Source organism: Geotrypetes seraphini, chromosome 13 (assembly GCF_902459505.1).
Source record: "Geotrypetes seraphini chromosome 13, aGeoSer1.1, whole genome shotgun sequence".
In the NCBI taxonomy this organism is placed as follows: Eukaryota; Metazoa; Chordata; class Amphibia; order Gymnophiona; family Dermophiidae; genus Geotrypetes; species Geotrypetes seraphini.
This window is the reverse complement of record NC_047096.1, coordinates 69,392,271-69,417,784: the sequence shown is the minus strand read 5'-3', so window position 1 is coordinate 69,417,784 and position 25,514 is coordinate 69,392,271. Positions and strand designations below refer to the sequence as shown.

At 40.6% G+C, this 25,514-nt stretch overlaps 1 protein-coding gene across 5 annotated transcripts in view; it reads left to right on the top strand.

Moving 5' to 3' along the window:
• The window catches only part of TANC2 (tetratricopeptide repeat, ankyrin repeat and coiled-coil containing 2), a 460,847-nt gene that overhangs the window by 412,006 nt on the left and 23,327 nt on the right, over window positions 1–25,514 (top strand). For all 5 annotated transcript variants that reach the window (XM_033917627.1, XM_033917630.1, XM_033917629.1 and 2 more), the window contains 5 exons: window positions 2,327–2,502; window positions 3,900–4,032; window positions 16,958–17,049; window positions 18,056–18,202; window positions 24,291–24,391. In XM_033917627.1, coding sequence (XP_033773518.1) covers window positions 2,327–2,502; window positions 3,900–4,032; window positions 16,958–17,049; window positions 18,056–18,202; window positions 24,291–24,391 — 649 coding nt within the window. The remainder of the gene's footprint in view (window positions 1–2,326; window positions 2,503–3,899; window positions 4,033–16,957; window positions 17,050–18,055; window positions 18,203–24,290; window positions 24,392–25,514) is intronic.

Below are 25,514 nucleotides of genomic sequence, written 5' to 3'. Positions count from 1 at the left end.
GGGAGAGGGAAAGGGGGCTGCTTTGGGGGGAGGTATGCTGGGGGCAGACAGCTTTGCTCTGGGGCGGAAGACAGAAGGGGCCCTGGAGAGACAGGGAGAGGGAAAGGGGGCTGCTTTGGGGGGAGAGGTGTGCTTGGGACAAACAGCTTTGCTCTGGGGGAAGATAGAAGGGGCCATGGAGAGACAGGGAGAGGGAAAGGGGGCTGCTTTGGGGTGGAGGGGTGTGTTGGGGGGAGACAGAAGGGGCCATGGAGAGATAGGGAGAGGGAAAGGGGGCTGATTTGGGGGGAGAGGTGTGCTGGGGACAGACAGCTTTGCTCTGGGGGGAAGACAGAAGGGGCCATGGAGAGACAGGGAGAGGGAAAGGGGGCTGCTTTGGGGGGAGATGCTGGGGGCAGACAGCTTTGCTCTGGGGCGGAAGACAGAAGGGGCCCTGGAGAGACAGGGAGAGGGAAAGGGGGCTGCTTTGGGGTGGAGGGGTGTGTTGGGGGGAGACAGAAGGGGCCATGGAGAGATAGGGAGAGGGAAAGGGGGCTGCTTTGGGGGGAGGTGTGCTGGGGACAGACAGCTTTGCTCTGGGGGGGAAGGCAGAAGAGGGCCATGGAGAGACAGTTAGGGAGAGGGAAAGGGGGCTGCTTTGGGGAGGTGTGTGCTGGGGGCAGACAGCTTTGCTCGGGGGGGGGGTGTTGACAGAAGGATACAGACAGCGGCCAAGGAGAGAGAGATAAAGAAACACAGACAGACAGACACATCTATTCTAGCACCCGTTAATGTAACGGGCTTAAAGACTAGTATAACATAATATATTATATAGATTGGGATGAAAAGGGACAACTAGTCCTTTCAGTCAGCTTATTTATTTCCCATCCACACTACAAAGGTATATCTGAGCTCCAAGCCATAGAAGTTTGGCCTTTTAAAGGTTACCGGTACTTTCCTATGTTTTAATGGTGTTCCTTTCTTTATTTTATATTTTCCCCTTTCCCTATGTTATTATCCTTAATTGTTCTCTTTCTTTCAAATTGTATTTCTCCCCACTATCCCATTGTCTCATGTAAGTAAAGTTATGTCATTAATAGTTTAACTGGACCCCTTTTTAAATTTTTTATTGTAAAATGCTTAGAATTTATGATTAATAAATAGGAGACTGACTATGTAGATACTATGTACCAGTGGGAAGAGAGCAAATGACTCCTAAAAACGCTCAGAGAAGTGAAACTCTGAAGGGGAGGTGGATACCTTCCCTTGGGGCAAGAGTTTACCGTCCAGTCATTGCATTTTACTTTACAGAACTTCACTTTCTAGCCACTGGTAAAATTGTGAACAGTTTAAATAATTTATAAATTGACAAAAAATTGTTCAAAAAATTATACAAAAAGACTCTTGCTCATTGGAAACTGTACACTTATCTGTGCAAGCTTTTTAAAGTTAGTGGTTGTACAGGCTCTGAGACCCCTAAGAGCCTGTACAACCACTAACTTTAAAAAGCTTGCACAGATAAGTGTACAGTTTCCAATGAGCAAGAGTCTTTTTGTATAATTTTTTGAACAATTTTTTGTCAATTTATAAATTATTTAAACTGTTCACAATTTTACCAGTGGCTAGAAAGTGAAGTTCTGTAAAGTAAAATGCAATGACTGGACGGTAAACTCTTGCCCCAAGGGAAGGTATCCACCTCCCCTTCAGAGTTTCACTTCTCTGAGCGTTTTTAGGAGTCATTTGCTCTCTTCCCACTGGTACATAGTATCTACATAGTCAGTCTCCTATTTATTATTTCATTCAATTTACTGACTAGTATTCACATATGAGTCCCTGTATGTTTTTCTAACGTAGAATTTATGATTAGCGTTTTATCAAATTTTTAATAAACTTGAAACTTGATTGTACTCTGCTAGTGTAATAAAAGCAGACATAGCAAATCTGAATAAACGATAAACCTTGATATTCTCCATCCTTTCATTATTTTATGATGTGGTTCCTAAATCTACCCCCTGAAGTTTTATACTTTGACCGCTTGAGAAAGCTCCATTACATTTTTTTAAAATTCTGGAATTGTAAGATAGTGGGGTTAAGAATTTTTTAAAATAAATAAATTATAAATTGCCACAGTCTGCTTTTGGGGCTGTGGAGAGAAGGAAGGAGAATATTGTGAGGTAAAAAAAATACATTTCCCCCAATTAGTTAATACTATTTATACTGAGGGGTTAGATATTCATGAAAAGTTTGATAACTCAGAACATAGGTACCAACTCTCTCCAATTTAACCAATGTCTGGATATTCTTTATCCAGCAGAGGCCTAATGCAATAACTAGAATTTTTTTCCAGGTGCATCAATTGCTCTGATGGACAAAGAAGGACTGACTGCTCTTAGCTGGGCCTGTCTGAAAGGGCATCTTTCTGTGGTGCGCTCCCTTGTGGAAAGTGGAGCGGCTACTGACCATGCTGACAAGAATGGACGGACGCCTCTGGATCTAGCAGCATTTTATGGGGATGCAGAGGTGGTGAGTAGCTTTGCACAGCCAATACCTGTCCTGAAAGCAAAGGTCTCCAAACTTTTTCATGTAAAAGGTTGTAGTGTGAATATGAGAAAGTTTTCAGGGACACCAAAAGATTTCGATCTTACACATACTATTAATTTTGTAAAATGCCTTGACTTGCTTGTTCATACTGGGTATTAAACATTTAAAATTAATACTAATATTGATTCTACAATGCTTCAAGAATATATTTAAAAACTCACTTTATGGGATTTTCTACTCTTGAGAGTCCAAAATAAACGAGACATCTGAGTAACACATTTAAGAGATTGTTTGCAGTTACTATATCAAGAGAGCAAAATTGAAATTAATGCATTTACAGGATTTGAAGAGCATTTCAGCCAACTGTTTGAGGGCAACAATTAAGGACTTTGGGGCTACATATTGAAAACCACTGCCTTAAACCAATACCCTGAGGATCAGCCCACTAAATCCTCACACAGTTGTGCTGCAGATGTGCTTCACTTTTGATGTGGCATGCACTAACATTTACTGAGAACAAAAAGGCAAATTTTAAAATTACACTATACTAAATAAAACAGTATATAAGAACATAAGCAGTGCCTCCGCCGGGTCAGACCATAGGTCCATCCCGCCCAGCAGTCCGCTCCCGCGGCGGGGGCCGAACAGGTCACGGCCTGTCTGAGTCACCAGAAGGGGCTCCCTTGCCACCTTGGTTTCTCATTGAAGTCCTATCTCCCCATCGTAGTCGACCTGGTTGGGTTTCTATACTTATTACCTGGTTAGCTTTCTATACTTGTGTTACATCCCAGCTCCTCCCTCAGTATCCCACGATCCCTTTATCCCTCAGGAATCCGTCCAATCCCTGTTCTGTACTCTGCCTGATCACTTCCTCCAGTAGCGCATTCCAAGTGTCCACGACCCTTTGGGTGAAAAAAAACTTCCTTGCATTTGTTTTGAACCTATCTCCCTTCAGTTTCTCCGAATGCCCCCTCGTACCTCTTGACCCCTTCAGCCTGAAGAATCTGTCCCTATCCACCCTCTCTATGATGGAAAAAAAAGAAAGAAGGGGCAACAACAGAATAATGGTTGAGCATGAAAATCAATTAATGTAGTTCAAAAAAATTGCAATATATTTGATTAAAGTAGAAAGCTAGAATTTTTTTTAAAAAAATTGTACATGCATTCATAGGGCTTCTTTTACTAAGCTGCTATAGCGTTTTTAGCATGCGCAGAATTTTAGCACGTGCTAAACCCACGCTACGCGGTTAGAACTAACGCCAGCTCAATGCTGGTGTTAGCGTTTTGTGTGTGCAGCAATTCTGCGCACGCTAAGCGTGCACTTAAACCGCTATCTCAGCTTAGTAAAAGGAGCCCATAATTTTATCTTTCTGTTTCAGGTTCAGTTTTTAGTAGATCATGGTGCTATGATTGAGCATGTGGATTACAGTGGCATGCGTCCTTTGGACCGGGCTGTGGGATGTCGCAACACTTCCGTGGTGGTAACCCTTCTGAAGAAAGGAGCTAAAATAGGTAGGACAAAGGGAAGGGAAGCAAGTCATGATCAGACAGCTTTTAAAGTAATGTGTCCTTAGTCTCTGGTAGTCTAATGCACTCATGAGACAATGTATGTTGGTGACACTTTGTGTTCCTCTGCTGTTGAGTCAAGTTTCATATCTGCTCCTGTTACTAGTTAGAACAGAGACTGCATCACTCAAGTTGTGATCCTTGCTGGTGATTTCAGCTAAGGCACGAACACATCCTTAGCTGAATGGATTCCCTTTAGTTGTACTATAACTATGTAAATTAGAGAATGACACGGTGACAAAATTCATCACCGTTCCCGTCCCCGCGGATAACCATGGTAAATCATCTTCATGTCATTTAAGGAGAGAGGGAAGAATCAGAGTATGAATGGCCACAACCACTGACCCTCAATCTTTGCTTTGAAGAATGCTGGTGTAGAAGGACTGAGGCTGAAAGAGACACTAAAAAATAAAATGGGATTATTTCCCGCGGTTATCCGCGGGGACGGGAACGGTGATGAATTTTGTCACCGTGTCATTCTCTAATGTAAATATAACATGATTCTTACCAGAAAACCGTCATACTAATGGAGCCCAAATTGCTTTATCTTGAGTGCCTGGAAGCAAAAATTCATCACATGTGTAATACTTTTACTGTTTATGATATTTTCGAGTGAAATGGTATAGTGGCCTTGTTAGTCAACTCTTCAGGGTAATATGTAGAAATAAAAGCATAAAGGAAAAAAATAATACTTTTTTTTTTTTTTTTGGAATAACTTAATGTAGTTTATGACTAGCTTTCAAAGGTAACCCCTTCTTCCTCAGATCAGAAATAATCAAATATTGTCAAAATCAGTATATATAAAGGAAACATGAAAGCATTTCAGTGGTAGTTGGAGAAAAGAAGTGACAAAGCAATTTAAGTTTCTTTGCAGTGGGAAAGAAAGCCAAGGTCCTTGTTGAGTCCTTTCCTGTTGCTTTACTGTCTGTATCTAACCGACTTTACACTATTTTAGCAGGGATCATAAAAATCAGCATTAGACTGTTAATATTTGATAACATACATCTTATGCAATCTTTTTAAAAAAAGTCATTGTGTGTTTCTGAAAATGGATAAGTCCCACTAGGCTATTTAGAAGCAGGGTCATGCAATGAAGGCTTGATGTATCCACTTTGCAGCAGTGTCAGCACAAACAAAACTGCTGTCTAACCAGTTTTATTCCAGGACAGGCAGGCAGCATATTCTCACATGTGGGTGATGTCATCCACGGAGCCCCAATGTGGACAGCTGGAAAAGCATTTTGCTTTAAGAACTTTAGAAAGTTTGCGACTGACCGCACCGTGCATGCACAAGTGCCTTCCCGCCCGACGCAAGGTACACATCTCCTCAGTTTCTGTTTTTCCGTAGAGCTAAGAAGTTGGCTTTTCTAATGTTCTTCATTTTATTGCCTTGCCTTCCTGCTCAGGCGTATATTTTCTTTTTAATTTTGTCCATTTCTTTTTTTTTTTTTTTTATAATTTTCAAAGTAAATACAAAGCATAAACTTTGAAAGAAATATACAGAATATAATACTCCCAATTTCCTCATTGGGAATTAAAGCTATACACAATAAATAAGAAAATATATACTACATAATATAGTCCTCAAACTGAGAGGGATGCAATAATATTAATCCTCCAGGGAGAGGAAATTAGAAAAGAAAAATAAAATTTACTAAACCATAGAAATTGAGCAATCCCTTCAGCTTTCCAACTGACTTGATTCTTACACTTTTCGCCTAGGCTGCAAATGATATCCCCTTACCCTCTAGAAAGAAACGAAGCTGAACTGGATCATAAAATATATATCTAACCTCCTGATATAAAATAAAACATTTGCATGGAAATCTCAATTGAAAAAAAGCACCCAAAGAGAGTACTTTATCCCGATAAACTAGAAATTCCTTTCTTCTAGCTTGAGTCCACTTAGAAACATCCAGAAAAATATATATTCTTTCACCTAGATAGGAAATTTGCTTCAAACTATAATATTGCTTAAGAACCATCTCTTTATCTTGGTAAAAGACAAAGGAAACCAAGAGTGTTGCAAAACCAGTGAACTCAATACTTGACGATTCCAGTAAAGCTGTTACATCTTGCTCTTCTCCAACTTCATTCTTATCTTTGAGTCCTTTTCAAAAAATATAATTTTTGTATTGGAGAAAAATTAGTCTCAGGAGTCTTCAATATAGTAATCAGGAAATTCTTAAAAATTTCCCTCGGTGACATATATTTAGGAAACGGAAAATTCAAAAATCTCAAATTCAGACTCCTATTTTGGTTTTCTAAGTTCTCAATTTTCCTTATTAGTAAAGCCTTATCCAGAGTCTGTTGTTTAATCACAGCTTTAATATCATTAGTAGTTTTCTCCACTTCTCCAATCTTTTCATTCTGTTTCTGGACTCCGGGAGCAAGAGTGAAGGATGTGGATCTCCAGGAAAATAGACAGTGCAGGGGGAGAGGACACTGCTGTGCTTATCCACAATGATGTGAGCGGACGGAAGTATGACAGGGAAGAAATGAAGGGCCAGCTCCGCTCACTTGGAAGAATACTGAAGATCAGGGAGGTGAAGGTGGCCTTCTCCGAGATCCTCCTGGTACCAAGAGCGGATGGAAGGAGACAAGGGGAACGGCAAGCGATCAACACCTGGATGAGACGATGGTGCGAAGAGGAAGGCTTTGACTTTGTGCGCAATTGGACAATGTTCTGGGGAAGAAGCAAGTACTACAGGAAGGATGGACTGCATCTCAACGAGGAAGGAGCAAGAGTATTGGCAGGCAACATGAAGAAGGCCATCGAGAAGGCTTTAAACTAAAGGACAGGGGAAAGCCGACAGTCGACCACCAGTCGATGGTCCGGGCGACAGGATGTCCCAAAGAAGGAACTATGGACAACTACTCAGACACAGGAGGGGACATGCACAAAGCATATAAGAGAGACAAAACAGGAGCAGAAAAGGATACCGTGATAGAACCAAGAGAGACTGCTAAGCTTAAAGAGTCCAAGAAGGTAACACACAGGGAATTCAAATGTATGTATATGAACGCTAGAAGTTTGAGAAACAAAATGGGAGAATTAGAAGCAATAGCGAAAAACGATGAACTGGAAATCATTGGCATAACAGAAACCTGGTGGAATGATGAAAACAAATGGGATACAGTACTACAGGTATACAAACTGTACAGAAGAGATAGAGTGGGGCAGAAAGGTGGAGGTATTGCCCTATATGTTCATGAGGAAATAGAATCTGTGAAAGTGACTATGACGGAAGAGAAAGAGAAGCTGGAATCCCTCTGGATAAAGAATCCCAGACACAACGGTGCTGACACAAAGATTGGCCTTTACTACCGACCGCCAGGACAGGGGAAGGAAGCAGACTTGGAAATGATAGAGGAAATTAAACACGAATGTAAGACAGGTAATGTTGTAATCTTGCGGGATTTCAACTTTCCGGGGATAGACTGGGACCTGGGAACCTCAAATTGTGGCAAGAAGACAATGTTCCTGGAAGTGCTAGGGGACTGCTTCATGGAACAATTGGTGGGAGAGCCGACAAGAGAAAACGTCACCTTGGACTTGGTCCTAAACAGCATTTCGGGGCCAGCTAAAGATGTAGAAGTCACAGTCCCAGTGGGGACGAACGATCATAACAGGATCAACTTCAAACTCGATGTCGAGAAGGGGAAGGGTACTAAAACCTCAACCACGACTTTAAACTTTAAAAGCGGAAGATATGATAGCATGAGAACCATGGTGAAACAACGGTTCAAGAAAAAAATGGGCAAAGTCAAAACGGTAGAACAGGCATGGTCCCTTCTGAAAAATACTATCACGGAAGCACAAAGCCTCTACATTCCGCGGATGTCCAAAGCAAAGAAAACCAAAGGCAAAAGAGAGCCGGCGTGGCTTACTAAAGTGATTAAGGAAGCCATAAAAGAAAAGAAGGACTCCTTCAAAGCATGGAAATGCACAAAAACAACCAAAACTTGGAACAAACACAAAGATGATCAGAAGAAGTGTCACAGGGCGGTGAGGGATGCCAAAAAGGACTATGAGGAGAAAATAGCGCAGGAGGCCAAAAACTTCAAGCCCTTCTTCAGGTTCGTGAAAGGAAGAAAACCCGCAAAAGAGGCAGTGGGACCGCTGGATGACCTGGGAAGGAAAAGGTACATTAAGGAAGACAAACAAATCGCAGACAGACTAAATTCCTTCTTTGCGTCTGTCTTTACAAAGGAAGACACTGCAACAATTCCAGAAGCAGTAAAAGTGTTCAAAGGAGTAACAGAGGACAGCCTTACCACAGTAGAAGTGGACTTGGACCAGATTTACCACCAGATCAACAAACTCAAAAGTGACAAATCTGGACAGGACGGAATTCATCCGAGAGTCTTGAAAGAGCTAAAAGTGGAAATCGGAGAACTATTGCAAAAACTTGCCAACCTGTCAATCAAAACAGGACAGATAATAGACGACTGGAAGATAGCGAACGTCACACTGATATTTAAAAAAGGATCAAGAGGAGTACCGGGCAGCTATAGACCTGTGAGTCTCGGTCCCTGGGAAGATGGTTGAGGCGCTGATCAAGGATAGCATAACCCGGCACTTAGACACACACGACCTGATGAGAGCCAGCCAACATGGATTCAGGAAAGGGAAGTCATGTTTGATGAACCTACTTCAAGTTTTTTGAGACAGTGAACAGACAAATTGATAATGGAGAACCAGTGGATATTATATACTTGGATTTTCAGAAAGCGTTCGACAAGGTTCCACATGTAAGACTCCTCAGGAAACTGCAAGGCCATGGAATAGAAGGAGACATACTAAGATGGATAGGCAAATGGCTGGAGAACAGAAGGCAGAGAGTGGGCATAAATGGGAAATTCTCAAACTGTGAGACTGTGACTAGCGGTGTGCCCCAGGGCTCGGTACTTGGGCCCATCTTATTTAATATCTTCATAAATGACCTGGAGGATGGAACATCCATTGGGATCATCAAGTTTGCAGATGACACAAAGCTATGCCAGGCAATCAAATCACAGAAGGACAGTGAGGAACTCCAGAGTGACTTGACTCGATTGGAGAATTGGGCAGATAAATGGCAGATGAAGTTTAATGTGGAAAAATGCAAAGTGATGCACTTAGGCAGAAAAAATAAGGAACACAAGTATTGTATGTCAGGTGCAACTCTGGGAAAAACCGAACAGGAAAGGGACCTGGGCGTATTAATCGATAGGACCCTGAAGCGATCGGCGCAATGTGCAGTGGCAGCGAAGAACGCGAATAGAATGCTAGGCATGATAAAGAAGGGAATCATGAGTAGATCGGAGAAAGTAATACTGCCGCTTTATAGAGCGGTGGTCAGACCACACTTGGAATACTGCGTCCAACATTGGTCTCTATACCTAAAGAAGGATATAAAAATACTCGAGAGGGTGCAGAGACGAGCAACGAAGATAATAAAGGGCATGGAGAACTTGGAATATGAGGAACTACTTAAGAGACTGGGATTGTTCTACCTTGAGAAGAGGAGACTGCGAGGGGATATGATCGAGACTTTCAAAATACTGAAAGGAATCAACAAAATAGAGCAGGATAAAAAATTATTTACAATGTCCAATGTGACACGGACAAGAGGACATGGACTGAAGCTAAGGAAGGACAAGTTCAGGACAAATATCAGAAAGTTCTGCTTCACGCAACAAGTGATGGACACCTGGAATGCTCTCCCAGAACAGGTAATTGCGGAATCCACCGTTCTAGGATTCAAGGGTAAGTTAGATGTACATCTCCTTATGAGTGGCATAAGGTGACATAGGTAAGGGTAAGCTAGATGCACATCTCCTTATGAGAAGCTTAGAGTGATATGGGGACTAAAACTATGCCAGGGTACACCTGGCGGGGCCTCCGCGTGTGTGGATCGCTGGACTAGATGGACCTAGGGTCTGTTCCGGAGATGGCACTTCTTATGTATGTTCTTATTGCTCTTGTTGGAGCCTTAGGATACTTCCTAGGCTCTTATCTCCACTGTCCTCACCACCACTTCTCCTCGGGACGTCTCCCTCGCTCAACAGCGATACATCTAAGAGCATCGAGGTCTCTCCTTCCGGGTTTGCCGCTGGAAGCGTTCCCTTCGCTCTCGCGGTGTTGCACGGGTCTTCCATTCGAAGGTGCACCTCCGCTGCCTCTCCGGGAGCTGGGGGAGGCTCGGGTCCCAATGGGCTAAGTGAAAAATCGCTTTCCAAACTGTGTCCTCCCTGCGGCACAGCAGCAGAATCACCCAACATCGCTGAAGGTACTGTGAATGATGATATCAAAGTTTGATGCGGTGTTGATATGGCAGGTAGGAGTGGAAGATTACTCCTCGATCTCCCTCTTCTTTTAGGCATCTGGTCAATAGATAGAAAAAAGTTTTTGAGGAAAATTTACACCGCCGAAGCTGGAGCCTGGACTCACACGTCTTGCTCAGTCGCCATCTTGCCTCCATCTTTTAAGATTGTTCTATGGTTAAAAAAAAAAATTTTTAAGTCCAAAAACTACAAGTTTTTTATTTCTCTCATGGACTTCCCGTCAGTGAGGCCTCTTCCACTACCTCAGCCTCGGATTAAATTTTGGCTGCGGCGGTTTCCTCGTCGATGGCTTGGGTTTTTTTTTTTGGGGGGGGGGAATCTTCATCTGTCTTTAGAACAATGGAGGACTATGTCGCAAGTCATTAAGGCATTGAGTCTATTTGTGCCGACTTTATTGGTGTTTCACCTAATTTTATGAGGGTTGCATCTTTTGCTTAGCCCCTCTTTGGGTGAGATGTGACAATTTAGATACCGGCAAAGCCCAAGGGTATCAGTGTCTTACATCTGCCACCAGTATCGACCAACTGATGTCCACGCATCAATGTCCAGGTGGCTGATGTCCATGCACCGATGTCGAGGTGCCGATGTCCAAGCACCAATGTTGATGGTGTCAACTGATGTCCATAGTGCCGACGTTCATGCACCGAAGTACATGGGGCCGATGTCTATGCACTGATGTCCATGCACCGAAGAACATGGTGCCCATGCACTGATGTACATGAACCGAAGTACATGGTATCCATGCACTGAAGTACATGGTGTCTATGCACCGATGTCCATAATGCCGATGTCCATGCACGAATGTCTATGGTGGCAATGTCCATGCTGTTGATGTCGATACACTGATGGTACCGATGCTGCTGATGGTACCAATGCTTGCTGAGGATATTGATGATGTCGAGGATACCGGGGATACCGAAGTATATTCATCCTAAAATCACTGGTATCAGTGCTTCTGTCCATAACGCCGACAAAGGTCATCATTTATATGATACTTTAAGTTTACCTGGGAGGGCCGTCGCGGGAGCGGACTGCTGGGTATGATGGACCTATGGTCTGACTCAGCAGAGGCGATGCTTATGTTCTTATGTATTTTTTTTAATAATTTTATTTTAATAATTCAACAATAAAGTTATTGAAGTACACAAGAGCCTTGTCATGTTACATAATAAAAATTTTAACTATTCCAAACATTAATCTGTTTGACAAATAATTTTAAGACTCAATAACAGTCCACACACTGGAGAGACAATTTCACACATCAGAAGGAGTGATACATATTCTCAAATCTGTAAAGAAAAAGTAGGAAGTCATCCTCAATTATTAATGGATCAATCAATAGGATTCACCTGCAGAACTAGCCCCTTTCCTTCTAAAAAGAATTGTAATTGGGAGGGCTCATAAAACACATGGAATTTTGATCTAAATAGATCAAACATTTACAGGGATAGCATAACTGAAATTTAGCCCCCAATGATTTCACATCTTCTTTCATTCCAAGGAACATTTTGCTTCTTGTTTGTGTTGTTCCTGAAACATCTGGGAACATAGAAATTTTTCTTTCCAAGAAGGAAGTTTCTCCCTGCCTAAAAAAAAGGCGAAGGAGTGCTTCCCTATCTTATTGGAACACAAATGTCACAAGAAGTGTAGCACATGTAATAACTTCCTCTTGAGAACTTTCTAATATGTTTGAAAGGTCCATAGGACTCAGAGTTGTTGCCTGAGGTTGAGTCTCAGGGTCAGAAGAGGAAGGTATTTTTGAGAACACCAACAAAAAGAATATTTTATTGAAAGGTGGAAGTTCTTCATCCGGATATTTAAACACTTCTTTCAGAAATTTATAAAATGTTTCCTTAGGTGACAATGTCAATATCTTGGGACAGTTCAGTAACCTAAGATTCAATTGCCTCGTAAAGTTCTCTACTTTCCTCAATAGGATCAACTTATCCTGTAATATAACTCCAGATGAGTCTTGCACTTTTTGAATTGTATTTTCCAAGGATTTAATTTTCTCTCCCTGTGATTTTAATTCCTCTTCAAACTTGTTAAGTTTAGTAGTTTGAACTTGAACAAGAGGAAAAATTCCTTGGCATACCTTTTAGAGCAGGGATCTCAAAGTCCCTCCATGAGGGCTGCAATCCAGTCGGGTTTTCAGGATTTCCCCAATGAATATGCATTGAAATTAGTGCATGTACATAGATCTCATGCATATTCATTGGGGAAATCCTGAAAACCTAACTGGATTGCGGCCCTCAAGGAGGGACTTTGAGACACCTATTTTAGAGGGAGTCCAACGCTGTCCAGATAGAATCCAATATAACTTCAGCAGGTCTAGTAAGAGGTGGAATAACTAAAGCTGCCCTTCTTTCCACTGAGGCAACTATCTCCTCTCCTGCCTCAGATTCTCCAGCCGAGGACTCTTGTAGAACCGGCACGCCCATAAGCTCCGGAGGCTGCATTCCTTCCACCACCGAAGCCTCTGCCGAAATTCCACTCTCTCTCGGCTGGTCCCGAAGGGCTAAGTGAAACTTTGCTTCCTAAAGCCGACACCTCCCTCGCATTCAGCTCAGCAGGTTTGCCCCGAGGTGAGGAAGACACAAAGCCTGTAAGAACGCCCTGTCTCATCAAGGTAGGAGCAGGCTGTTGGGCTGAAACAGCCACTCAACCTCTTCTCTTAGGCATCACATGAAGAAATTAGAAGCAAAACGCAGGAGCAGTTCTAAATGCGTCCTACTGCCAAGACGCCATCTCACCAACTTTTTTGTTTCTTTCGACATTAACAAGTTGTGGCTTCCTGTTTCCAGGGGTTTACTTCCCAACAAGTTGGACCTGTGTTTGTTATAGTCAGGCTGGGTTGCTCTTAATCAATCAAGTCCCAGCTGTTCAAAAGTTCCAGTTTGGCAGCTTCAGAATTTTTTTCTCAATCTATTTTGATTGACAGAATAGATGAAGCCGCTATTTATGTCTCCTCGGTTCATATTCTTCACCTTTCATTATTTATTGTCTTTCATTATTGTCTGGTATGAGCCTTTCGGCTTCTCAGGTTTTCAAATTTGATTTTCTACAAGGCCAACACTCCCACCACCCCATTCTGGTTAGCTTGGAGGTCACCCACATGTGAGAATATGCTGCCTGCTTGTCCTGGGATAAAGCACAGTTACTTAACAGGTGTTATCCAGGGACAGCAGGCAGATATTCTCACAACCCACCCACCTCCCCTGGTTGGCTTCTTAGCTGGCTATCTAAACTGAGGAGACGCGCACCCTGCGTCGGGCGGAAAGGCACTCGTGCATAAGCGGTGCAGTCAGTCATGAACTTTCTAATGTTTTAAAGCAAAATGCTTTTGCAGCTGTCCACGTCGGGGCTCCGTGGATGACGTCACCCACATGTGAGAATATCTGCCTGCTGTCCCTGGATAACACCTGTTATGATAAGTAACTGTGCTTTCTAGTCTCCCAATCCATGGCCGGCTGCATGTAGAGTGCATGGATGGAAGGTTTAGTTTGTGCTGATCTCCATAACATAGGTTAAGTTAGTTTCCTGGCTAAGCGCAAATCTGTCCTTGAACACATCCTGAGTGGGTAATTCTGCTTCTGTTGCTCTACCACATATTTTGAATCTTTTTTTTTATTTATTAATAATAATAGTAATAAAATAGTACTAATGTAATTATTATTATTATTTATATACTGCCTACAAGCCCAAAAGTTATCAAAGTAGTGTACATTTGGGTATTTGTCTGTCCCTGGAGGGTTCACAATCTAAGTTTGTCCCTGAATGTACTTAGCAGTTAGAAAAAAAACTAAATCTTCAACCTGCTATTCTCCTGGTTTCTCAAATCCCAAAAAATCGTGTTTTTTACTGCTCCTAATCAACAACTGCTACCTCTTTAATTCTAAACATAGGCACCCATGCCCCATGGGTATGGGTGTGCCTTTTTATCAGATACTAGCCTACACACACCTTCAAAGCAGGAGTGCATCATCAAAAAGGCAAAGACGTAACATGGGAACATGATAATAATAGAAGTCAACAATGTCATTTAAAAAGGGGGAGGAGAATCAGAAATAAGACTGGGTATAACAGTTAATAGCCTAACTTAACATAGTGTATAACATAGAACAATGCCTAGAGAAGCTGTGAAAAGGACAGCTCAGGAACAAGGGACAGACAGATGAGGTAGACTGGACACTGCTGCTGTGTTTGCATTTGCTGTGGTGGCTGCTGCTGCTGCTTTCACTGGTTGTGTCTCTTTGCTGCCAGGCTCCCAGCACCCACCTCTTCTGTTTCACTACTGGCCTGCTCACTCACCTTTTATATTCTCTCGTGAAATGGATTTTTGCTGGGTACATCGGCTTTTTTGCTGCTGCTTCTCACTGCTGCTTTTCCCTTTCTTTTTTTTCACCTTCATCCATTTTTTTTCTTCTTCCCCCCCTCCACCACTCTCTTAATTTTTGAAGGGTGTCAGACGCTTCCAAGCCGGCCCCGAGGTATAATTTTCACAATTGTCTGCATCAGATAATGATCTGATGGTGTTTGATTGGCCTTGCTTCTCCTTATTTGGTGTTTGCTGCATGAATTTCTTCTTTGCCCCCAGATCTTTTAATTTATCCCACTTAAAAATATATATGTATGTGCTTAAATATAAATATACATATATATTTGTGTTCCTGACTGTTGCAGAGACTAACTTGAACTATAGAAGTGCTTAACTTCACTGTCCCCGTAAAAATCTTAAACACAATAATTGCACTCTATGCATGTTATTAAAGGCTTTCCCCAATTAAATGCCTTCATAATGTTAAATGTGAGACTCTTATTTTCATAAGAGCATCTTGCGTACAAGTAAGCAGTTTCACATGAAATTTCCAATAGACAGAAAAGTAGAAATACTAGCTTCATTCATTTTTGGTGAGTGATTCTCATGATATTACGCCTTCAGACACATTCAAGCATAATACAAAATAGCACATTCTGTATTTTTATTGTGTAATCACTGAAAACACGTTTGCATTTTCTGCTTGATTAACAAAGCCTTAATAGCATTGCAAGAAGACCTTCCATGGGAAAATATTTGCTTCCAAGGTGCCAGAACAGCACAGCAATCTATGGTCCTGTTATCCATTAGTATAGAACTGACGTGTCATAATATTGGTAGTCAGGAGATATCCAGGAGCATTTGTTCTGCTCTTCTGGGGCCTACTTACATTGAATTAAAGTCCATGATTTACACTGAGTCATTTAAGCTTGCTAGCTTAAAAAGTTGAGTGTCAAAATACTTCCCCAGAACTTTCTTGTGAGTGGGTTGCTATAACCACCTGTCTAGGGGAAACTTGAGAGGGCCCAGTTCGCAAACGGATTCTGCAGGGGCCAGCAGCACTACCGATGATATTATATTTTTCTGTAATATGCTATATGCCTCAAATGGGGACCATAGTGCTCTAATGTAGTACTATGCGCTTGCTCTATGAATTCTGAGGAAATTATTGTCTCACTAATTTTCTAAATAGATGAAATGGGTCTTTAAGAAGTAATGTCAGCTGTGGCAAATAGTTAATTTAGTTTCCATTTTCCTCTGTATCTTATATTTCTTTTAGAGAGTTTATCTGCACTTGTCTTTGAACTCTTAATACTGTAATGTGACATCACAATAATTTGGTGGGTCACAGGAAGATAAACAATAGAATTCCCTTTCCTACGAATGTTCCCTTTCTTTGAAAGATCTAGGGCTGCTAAGTTCTTTCTAGTCTTTCTGTAGACTGTAAAGCAGTGCACTCTCAGATTCAGCATGAACTTAGTTGGCTTGTCTCTTTTAATTTTAGAAGGCAATGCACAGTTCTGATTAGTGTACTGTCATCAGCAAATTCTGAACAGAATGAGCTTTGTATGGTGCCCATGATCTGACTTGGAAATGAAGTACATTTAGGTGGCACTAAGTTCAGGAGCCCCTTGTGAGAAACAAGAAAATGGAGCAGAGAGAAATTAAAAAGTTGAACGTTAACCTAATGTTTGTAATAGTCTACTCCTGTATTTTAATGCTAAGGACTAGTCATATAATCCTGTTTTTAGGACACATGTTTTGTTGTCCTATGTTTATATTAACTTAAGAAGGGATGTTGAAGAACCCTAGGGAAGCAAACACTTGCTTCCGTTGGCACATTAGAAACTGCCTGCAATCTTATAACTAGACAGTTAATGTTCATTTTTCTCTCTAGTCTAAGCTATAGATTTAAATATTTTTATTTTCTCCTTATCAATGTGGATATTATTTCTGAAAAAAAAAAAATGCTTGGTTGGGAAAGGTGGGTAGGGGTTACCTACTGAGACTTCTAAAAATCAGGATGCTGAGAAGCGAGAAAAATAAAGCCAACAACTCCTAAGGCCATATCAAGTTTGTTCTCTCCAGCAGAAACCCCTTATATTTCTCCTCTTCTGCTTTTCTTCCTTTCTTTTTTGTCTTATTTTTAATTCCCCTGGCTTCCTTGCCACCCTTGCATTGTATGAGTTTTTTTTTTACCCATCATGCATCCTGTACACTGCAGGTCCAGCAACCTGGGCGATGGCCACCTCCAAGCCTGACATCATGATCATCCTACTGAGCAAGCTGATGGAGGAGGGGGACATGTTCTACAAGGTGAGGCCATGCATGCAGGACTTTCTGCACAACCAAACTATTCCAAAACAGACATTGGTTTTGTTAACACTGTTTTTTATATTATCATAAATGATGCAAAACTGAAAGTCTTAACTAGCATTAGCATTTTTTTTTAAAACCTGGAAAAACAAAGAATATATTTTTCTAGTGGATCCTTTTGCAAATACTTTGTGGCACAGTAGAAAGTTCTGATCCACATATTTTGCCTTATTGGAGGACTCTTCCTATGGGATAGTGTATATATAGTAGCATAGTAAATGACAGCAGTCTGCCAACCATATATGCTCCATAAAGTAATCGTTTAATTTAAATGTACCCTTTTCTTAGATATTTCTGGGCCAGGTTCTATCTACTGGAGTCTCCATCAAAACTTACTCCAGCCCATTTTAACCATCCCAGGTATCAAAGCCCTCAACTGAATGTCCATGTACGGGACACAGACTGTGCAAGTCTGCCCAATACTGGCCTTGGTTCCTTCAATATATACCCATTATTTTCTGATTAGAGATCCCATGCTTTCTTTCTATATAACTGTTTTCTATATAGATAACCAACAAAATCAGTATTTCTTTATCCATCAAGTTTGAAAAGACCACACAGCGAAGAAAATAGGAATCTTTCTCTTTTTTCAAGGCTATTTGATATTCATTTACAAATGGGAAAAATGTGCTTGGTCAGTTTTTCCAGTCAGCAGTACTATTTTATAGCACCAGAATCATCTGTCTATTTATGGAAGCCTCAGAGCTCAGCTTTCACTGTTGTTAGTTCTAGCATAGTTTGTATAAATGGCCCTGTGCAAGACACTGTCCCTTCCCCAAGGGAAGTTAAGGATTGCTTAAGGTCACACTGTGATTTCTGCTCTATAGGTGTTAGTTGTGACTGGTTGAGTCTTAGGTTGGTTGGTCATTTCCTGTTATAAAGGAGATTCTATGATTTCACGCTCTACACTTCGTAAATGATGTTCTCATTTTCCTTCTGACTACAGAAAGGCAAAGTGAAAGAAGCTGCGCAGCGCTACCAGTATGCCCTGAAGAAATTTCCAAGGGAAGGCTTTGGAGAAGACTTGAAAACTTTTCGAGAGCTGAAAGTGTCCCTCCTCCTCAATCTGTCTCGTTGCAGGAGAAAAATGAATGTAAGTTGTAGGCATGGTTCCTGCTGCACACCATCACTGACACTGATTTTCTCAGAGAGATCCTTCTGGCAGCAAGAAAGATTGGCTTTGAATGAGGTAGCACAGTTTGAATTGGTTCCCTGAAAACCTGTCTACATCCAGACCAAATAATCTGCAGAAGTATGAAAATGGTTAAGTGATATTGTGGAAAGAAGAGGAGATGTAGATCTCCTGGAGATATGAGCACAGAGGATGCAGGAAGTGAGGCTAGGATTCAGGGAAGCTTTCCAACCAGCAAACAATCTTTATTCCATTCTCAGACGTGATATAAAGCAGACTCAACACGGTCATGTTTTGGCAAAGCAGCCTGCTTCAGTAGTCAACAACAGACCTTTCAAGTCAGCCTCATCACTATTACTGCTATTATTTATCACTTCTATAGCGCTGAAAGGCATACACAGCTGCTTAGAAGATCTTACAGTCTAACTTGGACAGACAGACATGACATATAGGATTGGGGATGCAGAGTCCAAGGTGAGAGGAGTTAGGAGTTGCAAGCAGTCTTGACACAAACCAAAAGTAGGCAAGGAGCACAAAGTAGATGTTGAATGATGAAGAGAGTCTCTGTTTGCATCCGCTATCCCAGAAGCTCTCATTGCTGTTCAACGTCTACTTTCCACTCCTTGTCTACTTTTGGTTTGTGACAAGACTGACTTGTAAGGTCTGTTGTTGATTCCAAAACATGGCCTTGTCGAGACGCCTTTATACTGCATGTCTAATTGAGAACTGAATAAAGATTGTTTGCTGAGTGAAATGTTTCTGACTCCTAGCCTCACTTCCTGCATCCCTCCCACATTTTTTTAGAGGAGCAGACTTTTACACTTTTCTAAAGAGGCTCAGCAAAATGGCACTAACATTGGGTGGATTCCTCTTGTTATGGTATTCTCTAGGAGCTAAGAAAATAAACTTACATCTGGAATGCTATATGTCTAGAATACAACTAACTCACATTTCTCCCATGTTGCACTTTATAATAGTCCCTCATCATATCACTTGCTCTCTATAAAGACAGACATAGCAGTAAACTTTGCTATTTAGAAGAAATCATAAAATTTGTTTTAGCCCTGGTTTGCTATAAAGAAGGGAGCATGATTCTTACTAAGTTTTACTTAACAAACAGACATGAGCAAATTATATTTGGAGGTGCTATGTAGTTTATAAATAACAAGACATATGCAGTTGGTCATTTAATTCTTTGCATGTGAGGATGATACTTGAAACATGCAAAATCACTGTTTAATAAACTTGGTGGATATACACTGAAACCATAGTATAATGCAGCCTGGTATAGCGTGAATTCAGATATCATGCACTAAACTTCATGTCTTCCAAAAATATTTTTTTTATAATTATAATTAGAATGTATCTTGATTATATCATTGATTTCAATAATTTTGCAGGAAAGATTCACAAGGGCTCATAATCAAAACATTCAAATGTCCAAATTGGCACTTGGATGTTCTAATTGCTGGGATGTCCAAGTGGAAATTTTCAAAGCCTTTAATCTGGATATCTAGCAAGGCATTTTGCTCGCTATGCGTCCAGAGTTCCAGGGGGCATTTTGAGAGACTTGCTTTAGGCTGGCTTAACTTGGACGTTAGGGTTGTCCAGAAAAACCTAAAATTGAAAAAACTGCAAAATGAAGTTTTAAGCCTATCTTGGGGTCACTCAAAGCCACTGATTACATAAAACTCTGTTTTTCTTAAAGTTTTCTATTATTTTTGCTTAATGGAGTAAATTTCTTGGTATTATAGCTATAACTTTTATGTTTCATACAGATCAAGCACGATAGAACAATAGAGAGCCTATAAGGCCCATAAGTCACTCTAACCACTACATTTATAGTGGAAAGTATGAGCCCACCAAAACCCTACTCCACTGCCATATAGGTACTTCCTGCAGCCATAAGGGCAATTGGGGTGGTAGACAGGTGGGTCTAGTAGGTTTTTGTTGTTTTTATTTTTTATTGATTTCAATATAATATCAAGTATAACTTGTACAGAAAGCAAATTTAACCAAAGCAGATTACAATCATTAAACAATAAATCCATACTTAACAAAAGTTAAGCAAAATTACAATTAGAATTATTATGGTGAAATTAGCTCAAGTTCTCTTTGAATTCAAGAAATTGTACTGGTGAGCTAAGAAAAAAAAAAAATGTAATCCATACAACAATGTAATGCTGTTTTCTATACATCGGGAACAGAGCTACCATTTTTCTTTTAGAGCTCAAGATTGAGATTTATCCTTGTCCAAATGGGACATAGCCACAAAATTAGTCAATTGTTGAGGCTCAAAGAATACATATTTGGTTGAGTGATAGCGAACAATGCACTTACAGGGGTGTCTTAAATAAAATGTAGCCCCTAGTGAGATGACCCCTGGTTTTAAAAGAAGAAAGTCATGCCTATGTTTTTGCGTTTCCCTTGAAACATCAGGGAACATTTGAATTTTACAACCAAAGAATTCCTTCTCTTTATTCTTGAGAAACAGTCTCAATAACCATGGTTTATCAATAGAAAGAGCCAATGTAACAACTAGTGTTGCTGGTGTTTCCACCTCCATGTCTGACTTCTCCAGAATCTCAGTAATATTCAATGCTTGTCTTTCAGTAGGTTCAGGTTGCTGTTGATGTGGAGTTTTGCTAGGGAGATAATATACTTGAGAGAATGATGGAAGATTTCCCTCCGGAAATTACTCTTGGGAAATTTATCAGTCTCAGGTTGTTAATACACGCTGGTTCTCTAATGACTCTACTTTTCTTCTAAGATTCAAATTATCTTTAATTATAGTTTCCTGGATTTGTTTTACTGAAACCATATCCTGCTGGGTCTTTTGAAGTGAGTTTTTGGAAGAAGTCATGTCCAACTTTAATTTTTCTAACTCTTCTGAATAGCGAAGCAATTTATTTTCAATTTGTTGGAAATTGGGGCTAATTGTCTTCACAAAATTTGCTACCAGGTCCCATAGTCTAGTAGGTTTTGGGGAGTTTTGTAGGGCTCACCATAAATTATAAGGGGTTATGGTAAGATGTACTTCTGATACTTGTTATATGAAGTTTACAGCAGTGCCTTCTAATGTGTCCCATGTCTGTGTGGCCAGTTTATCACAATGATGACCACTCCCATATTCAACATGGTCTGGATTTTGACATTTTCAACTTGGACATTTTTGTGTTTGAAAATGGGGTATAAAGTTAGGCGTCCTAAGGGTTGGATGTCCTGTCAGCCTAGACATCCAACTAGGTGATTTTCAAAAATATATATTTTATGGGATGTCTAACAGTTTGGCTTTCAAAAATGGACATTTCTGTGCTTCCAACTTTGGACGTTTAGCAAGAAACATCCAAATCGGACCTAAACATCCTTTTTTGAAAATGGCCCTCTTATTGTGTACTAAGTCACAATTGCTGAATGGAGAGGAGAGAACTTACAAAAAGTTTGAGGTAGAGAAGTCAAAATTGTAAACTAATAAGAATGCAAGCAAGACTTCTCAGTATATATTAGATTTCAAGTCTTTTCATTATATGAGATAAATTTCTCATCCGAATCACAACATTTCTTTGGCATCTGCAGTAAATCATTCTTCTCTTGGGTTCCTTGAAAAAGACCTTCGAAACATGGTCCATGTCGGGACCTGCAAATACTTCTTCAAGCTAAGTGAAAACATTTTTTTCCTTTGTTGCCATTGAAAAACATAACTATTAGTACCTACGAGCATTTTGCCTTAGTCAGCATTTTGGCACTAAAGCCGTACACTGTGATGGGACGGTGTGGCCGGCTATAGGAGTCTCGGCTCTTGGTCGGTTCACACAGTTTCTGAGTGTATGTGAAGATTATATAGATGTATTTCAAATATTTATACTTGAAATCTAATATATACTGAGAAGTCTTGCTTGCCCTCTTATTGTGTAAACATATGAATGAAAATTGTGTTTCCTGGTTGTTGGCAGCATTCATAGTTTCATAATGTTAGGTATCGCATTGTTTGCTTAGTTCTTGCCATACCCTATTTCTATCTAAAATAACAAAAACAAGTACATTTAAGAATTTAAACATAAGCCAAAGATTTTAAATTAAATATGGAAATACCATACTGTGTAGCGAACGCTAAGGCCATGCATGTGTGGCTGCCTTGTATAGTAGGACCACTGCTGCTGTGCCTGGTCCTCTCTATTCATTGCTTTCTCTATAATGCGGATCTTCTTATACCACAGATCTCACTTTGGCTCCCAATTTCTCTATTATACTGAGGTTTTTAATGTAGTTTGTATACATCAACCAGGTGAGCTTTTTTATTTTTTAAATTTAAGCATTGGGATATATGTAAGAAAAAAAGCCAAACTGAGAAACTTACCTTTGCTCTTGCCTTCTATAAGCTTTACACTTAAATGCTGTAAAAAGACATGTCAGACAGTATCTGTAATAAAACATGACTATACAATCATTCTCAATGTAGTTCTGCATCTCAGAATATCACTAGTATGATTTTCAAAACTATTTCTGTGGTAAAAGCAGTTTAACCCACATAAATGGGCTTTTATAAAACTTTTATAAAGGGGATAAAATTGCACATATAGAGGCTGTGCTTCAGTTTGGCTAATGTTTGGGGAGGAGTCAGCACTTTTGTGCATATTTCTGAAACTTCTAATGTATATGCATATTTACCTCTAAATAAATTGTGCCCTCCAAATAACTGGTTTAAATGTATGTAAAGCACAGTCATTTTCCCAGGGCAGTTTTCAAAGGGAAAGTGCATACACATATTAGCTTCAAAATGCAGCAGAATCCACATAGTGAGAATTGTGCATGTAATAAATTACTTCCTAAAAATGTAGCTGTCGGGTTGATATACTGGTACTTTTCATCTCTGCTTACATTGATAATTTGGAACACTCTACTTGAAGGTTTTTCCACTTTTGAAGACAAATCAGAGTGCTGGATGCCTGCCAATGACCTTTCAGAACACAAGTTAGCATTACCGTAATTCCCCACATTACAATCATTCTCAATGTAGTTCTGCATCTCAGAATATCACTAGTATGATTTTCAAAACTATTTCTGTGGTAAAAGTAGTTTAACCGCCGCCCCCATGTATAGACTGCAAAAAATGCCTATACGAGTTTAAAAACTGGTAGATAAGTTGCCCCATTTTAGTAGCCGCGGCTTATCTATCAGTAACTGGGCAGCCTATGCAGCATTTTAAAATCATTCCCCTACCCTCCCTCGCTGGTGGTGGCCTCCTCGAATCGCACCACCAGCGTTGCAGAGCAGGAGCGATCTTTGCGTCTGCAGGCCGGCATCCTGCTGCTTCCTGTATGGCTTTGCCGTAAGTTCTCGCGGGACTCTCGAGATGAGTCCCATGAGAACTGACAGCAAAGCCATACAGGAAATAGCGCAGGGCCGGCCTGTAGACGCAAAGATCGCTCCTGTTCTACAACGCTTGTGGCACGATTCGAGGAGGCCACCATCAGCGAGGTAGGTGGGGCTGGCCTGCAGGCAAAAAAATCACTCCTGCTCTGCAACGCTGGCGGCTCGATTCGAGGAGGCTTCCACGGGCGGGGGGGGATGATTTTAAAATGCTGTATAGGCTGCCCCAGATATGCAAGTCACACCCAGTGGGCCTGCTTGCAAAACCTATATATAGGCGTGGCCTATACATGGGGAAATACGGTATGGGTCAGACACATAAAACAGATAGCTGATCCCTTAGAGCACCCCTGCTGCTCATAGGAATTCAGTGAATGCTTCATTTTGACTTTTTCCCTCTGCAGTCATCATGCACAGCGCCATGTGCATATTAAAATATACTTATTTGCCAGCATGCAATACATCGCTGGATAATAGCTTATTTCCTTGGTTATAGTACATCATAATTACTGATGTGTTAAAGCTATGCAGAGAGGTAGCCAATCTAGGGTTAAATAATTCTTATTATCAGAATGTAATTAGATGGGGCTTCTTAACTAATTGTTAAAGATGTAAAAGAAAATCTATAGTTAGGCTTATTCCATTTTTAATATGTATATTCTTATGGATGTCTTGGCAGGATTTTGGAATGGCTGAAGAATTTGCCACCAAAGCACTGGAGTTGAAACCAAAATCCTATGAGGCGTACTATGCACGAGCGAGGGCTAAACGCAGCAGCAGGTGAGGAGAAAAGTGACTGAGTCTCGGACACACAACTGTCCTTATGTGAATAAGCTGTCAGACTCTGCTGAGAACTACATGGCTGGATTTTCAGATTTTAATGATTTTAAATGAAGAGTAACAAGTTTCCAGGACTAGATATATTCACCCCCAAGTAGTGAAAGAACTCCAATATGAAATTGCAGATTTGCTACCAATAATCTGTAACTTATCATTAAAATCAGCCACTATATCTGAAAACCAGAAGGTGGCCAGTGTAATGCTATTTTTAAAAAGATGGTTTCAGGGCTTCTCCCAGGAAACTATAGACTTGTGGGTCTGAAGACTGTGTGGGCAAATTGATAAAAGTTAATCTTGAAAAATTAAAAATTGCAAAATGGGTTTAGGAAAGGAAAGTCTTGTCTTCTCCAAAGGACAAGCAGGACATTGTTTCTCACATAAGGGTGACATCATCCAATGGAATCCATGTGCAGATGTTAGTTATTCAGCGTTCTATGGCAGCATCTCATTGCACAAGACCAGCAGTCTCTGTGTTTCCATGGAACAGAGAAGTCACAATTCTGTGATACCTCCTCGGTGCGATTTTGTCTTGATTTTTGAGTGCCTTCCTCACATGCAGCTACCATTTTCCCTCATTTTTCTTTAATTTCTATTTCCCTGACAGGGTTCATTTTTTCTTAGAGTGTCACAGCATTTTTTTATTTTCATGGTTCTGAGGCCTGCTTACGCTTGAACATCAGGTATTTTTTATGAGGCAACTTTTTCCTCCACCATTGAGCCGTTTTATTTTTTTCCCAGTGGCCCAGAAGACCCCCGGTGGCTTCAAAAAAATGTCCCAAGTGTGACAGGTTCAACACTGAGAAAACATAAAAGCTCTCAGGGCCAGACTGAGGCAGCATTAAAAACTCAAAGGAACCATAAAACAAGGCAGATAATATCCAGCAGGAAAGCATGAAAAACAAGCACTTATTTGCAACCACAGCAATCTTCCAATGAATAGTCTTCCTTGCAAAACTAACCTGCTAGCTGCAGTATTACATAGGGGCCAAAATTCCATTCGTTCAAATATTTTAAAAAGTCTGCTCAAGAATTACATCGTCTAAATACAGGCATGTTCTAATAG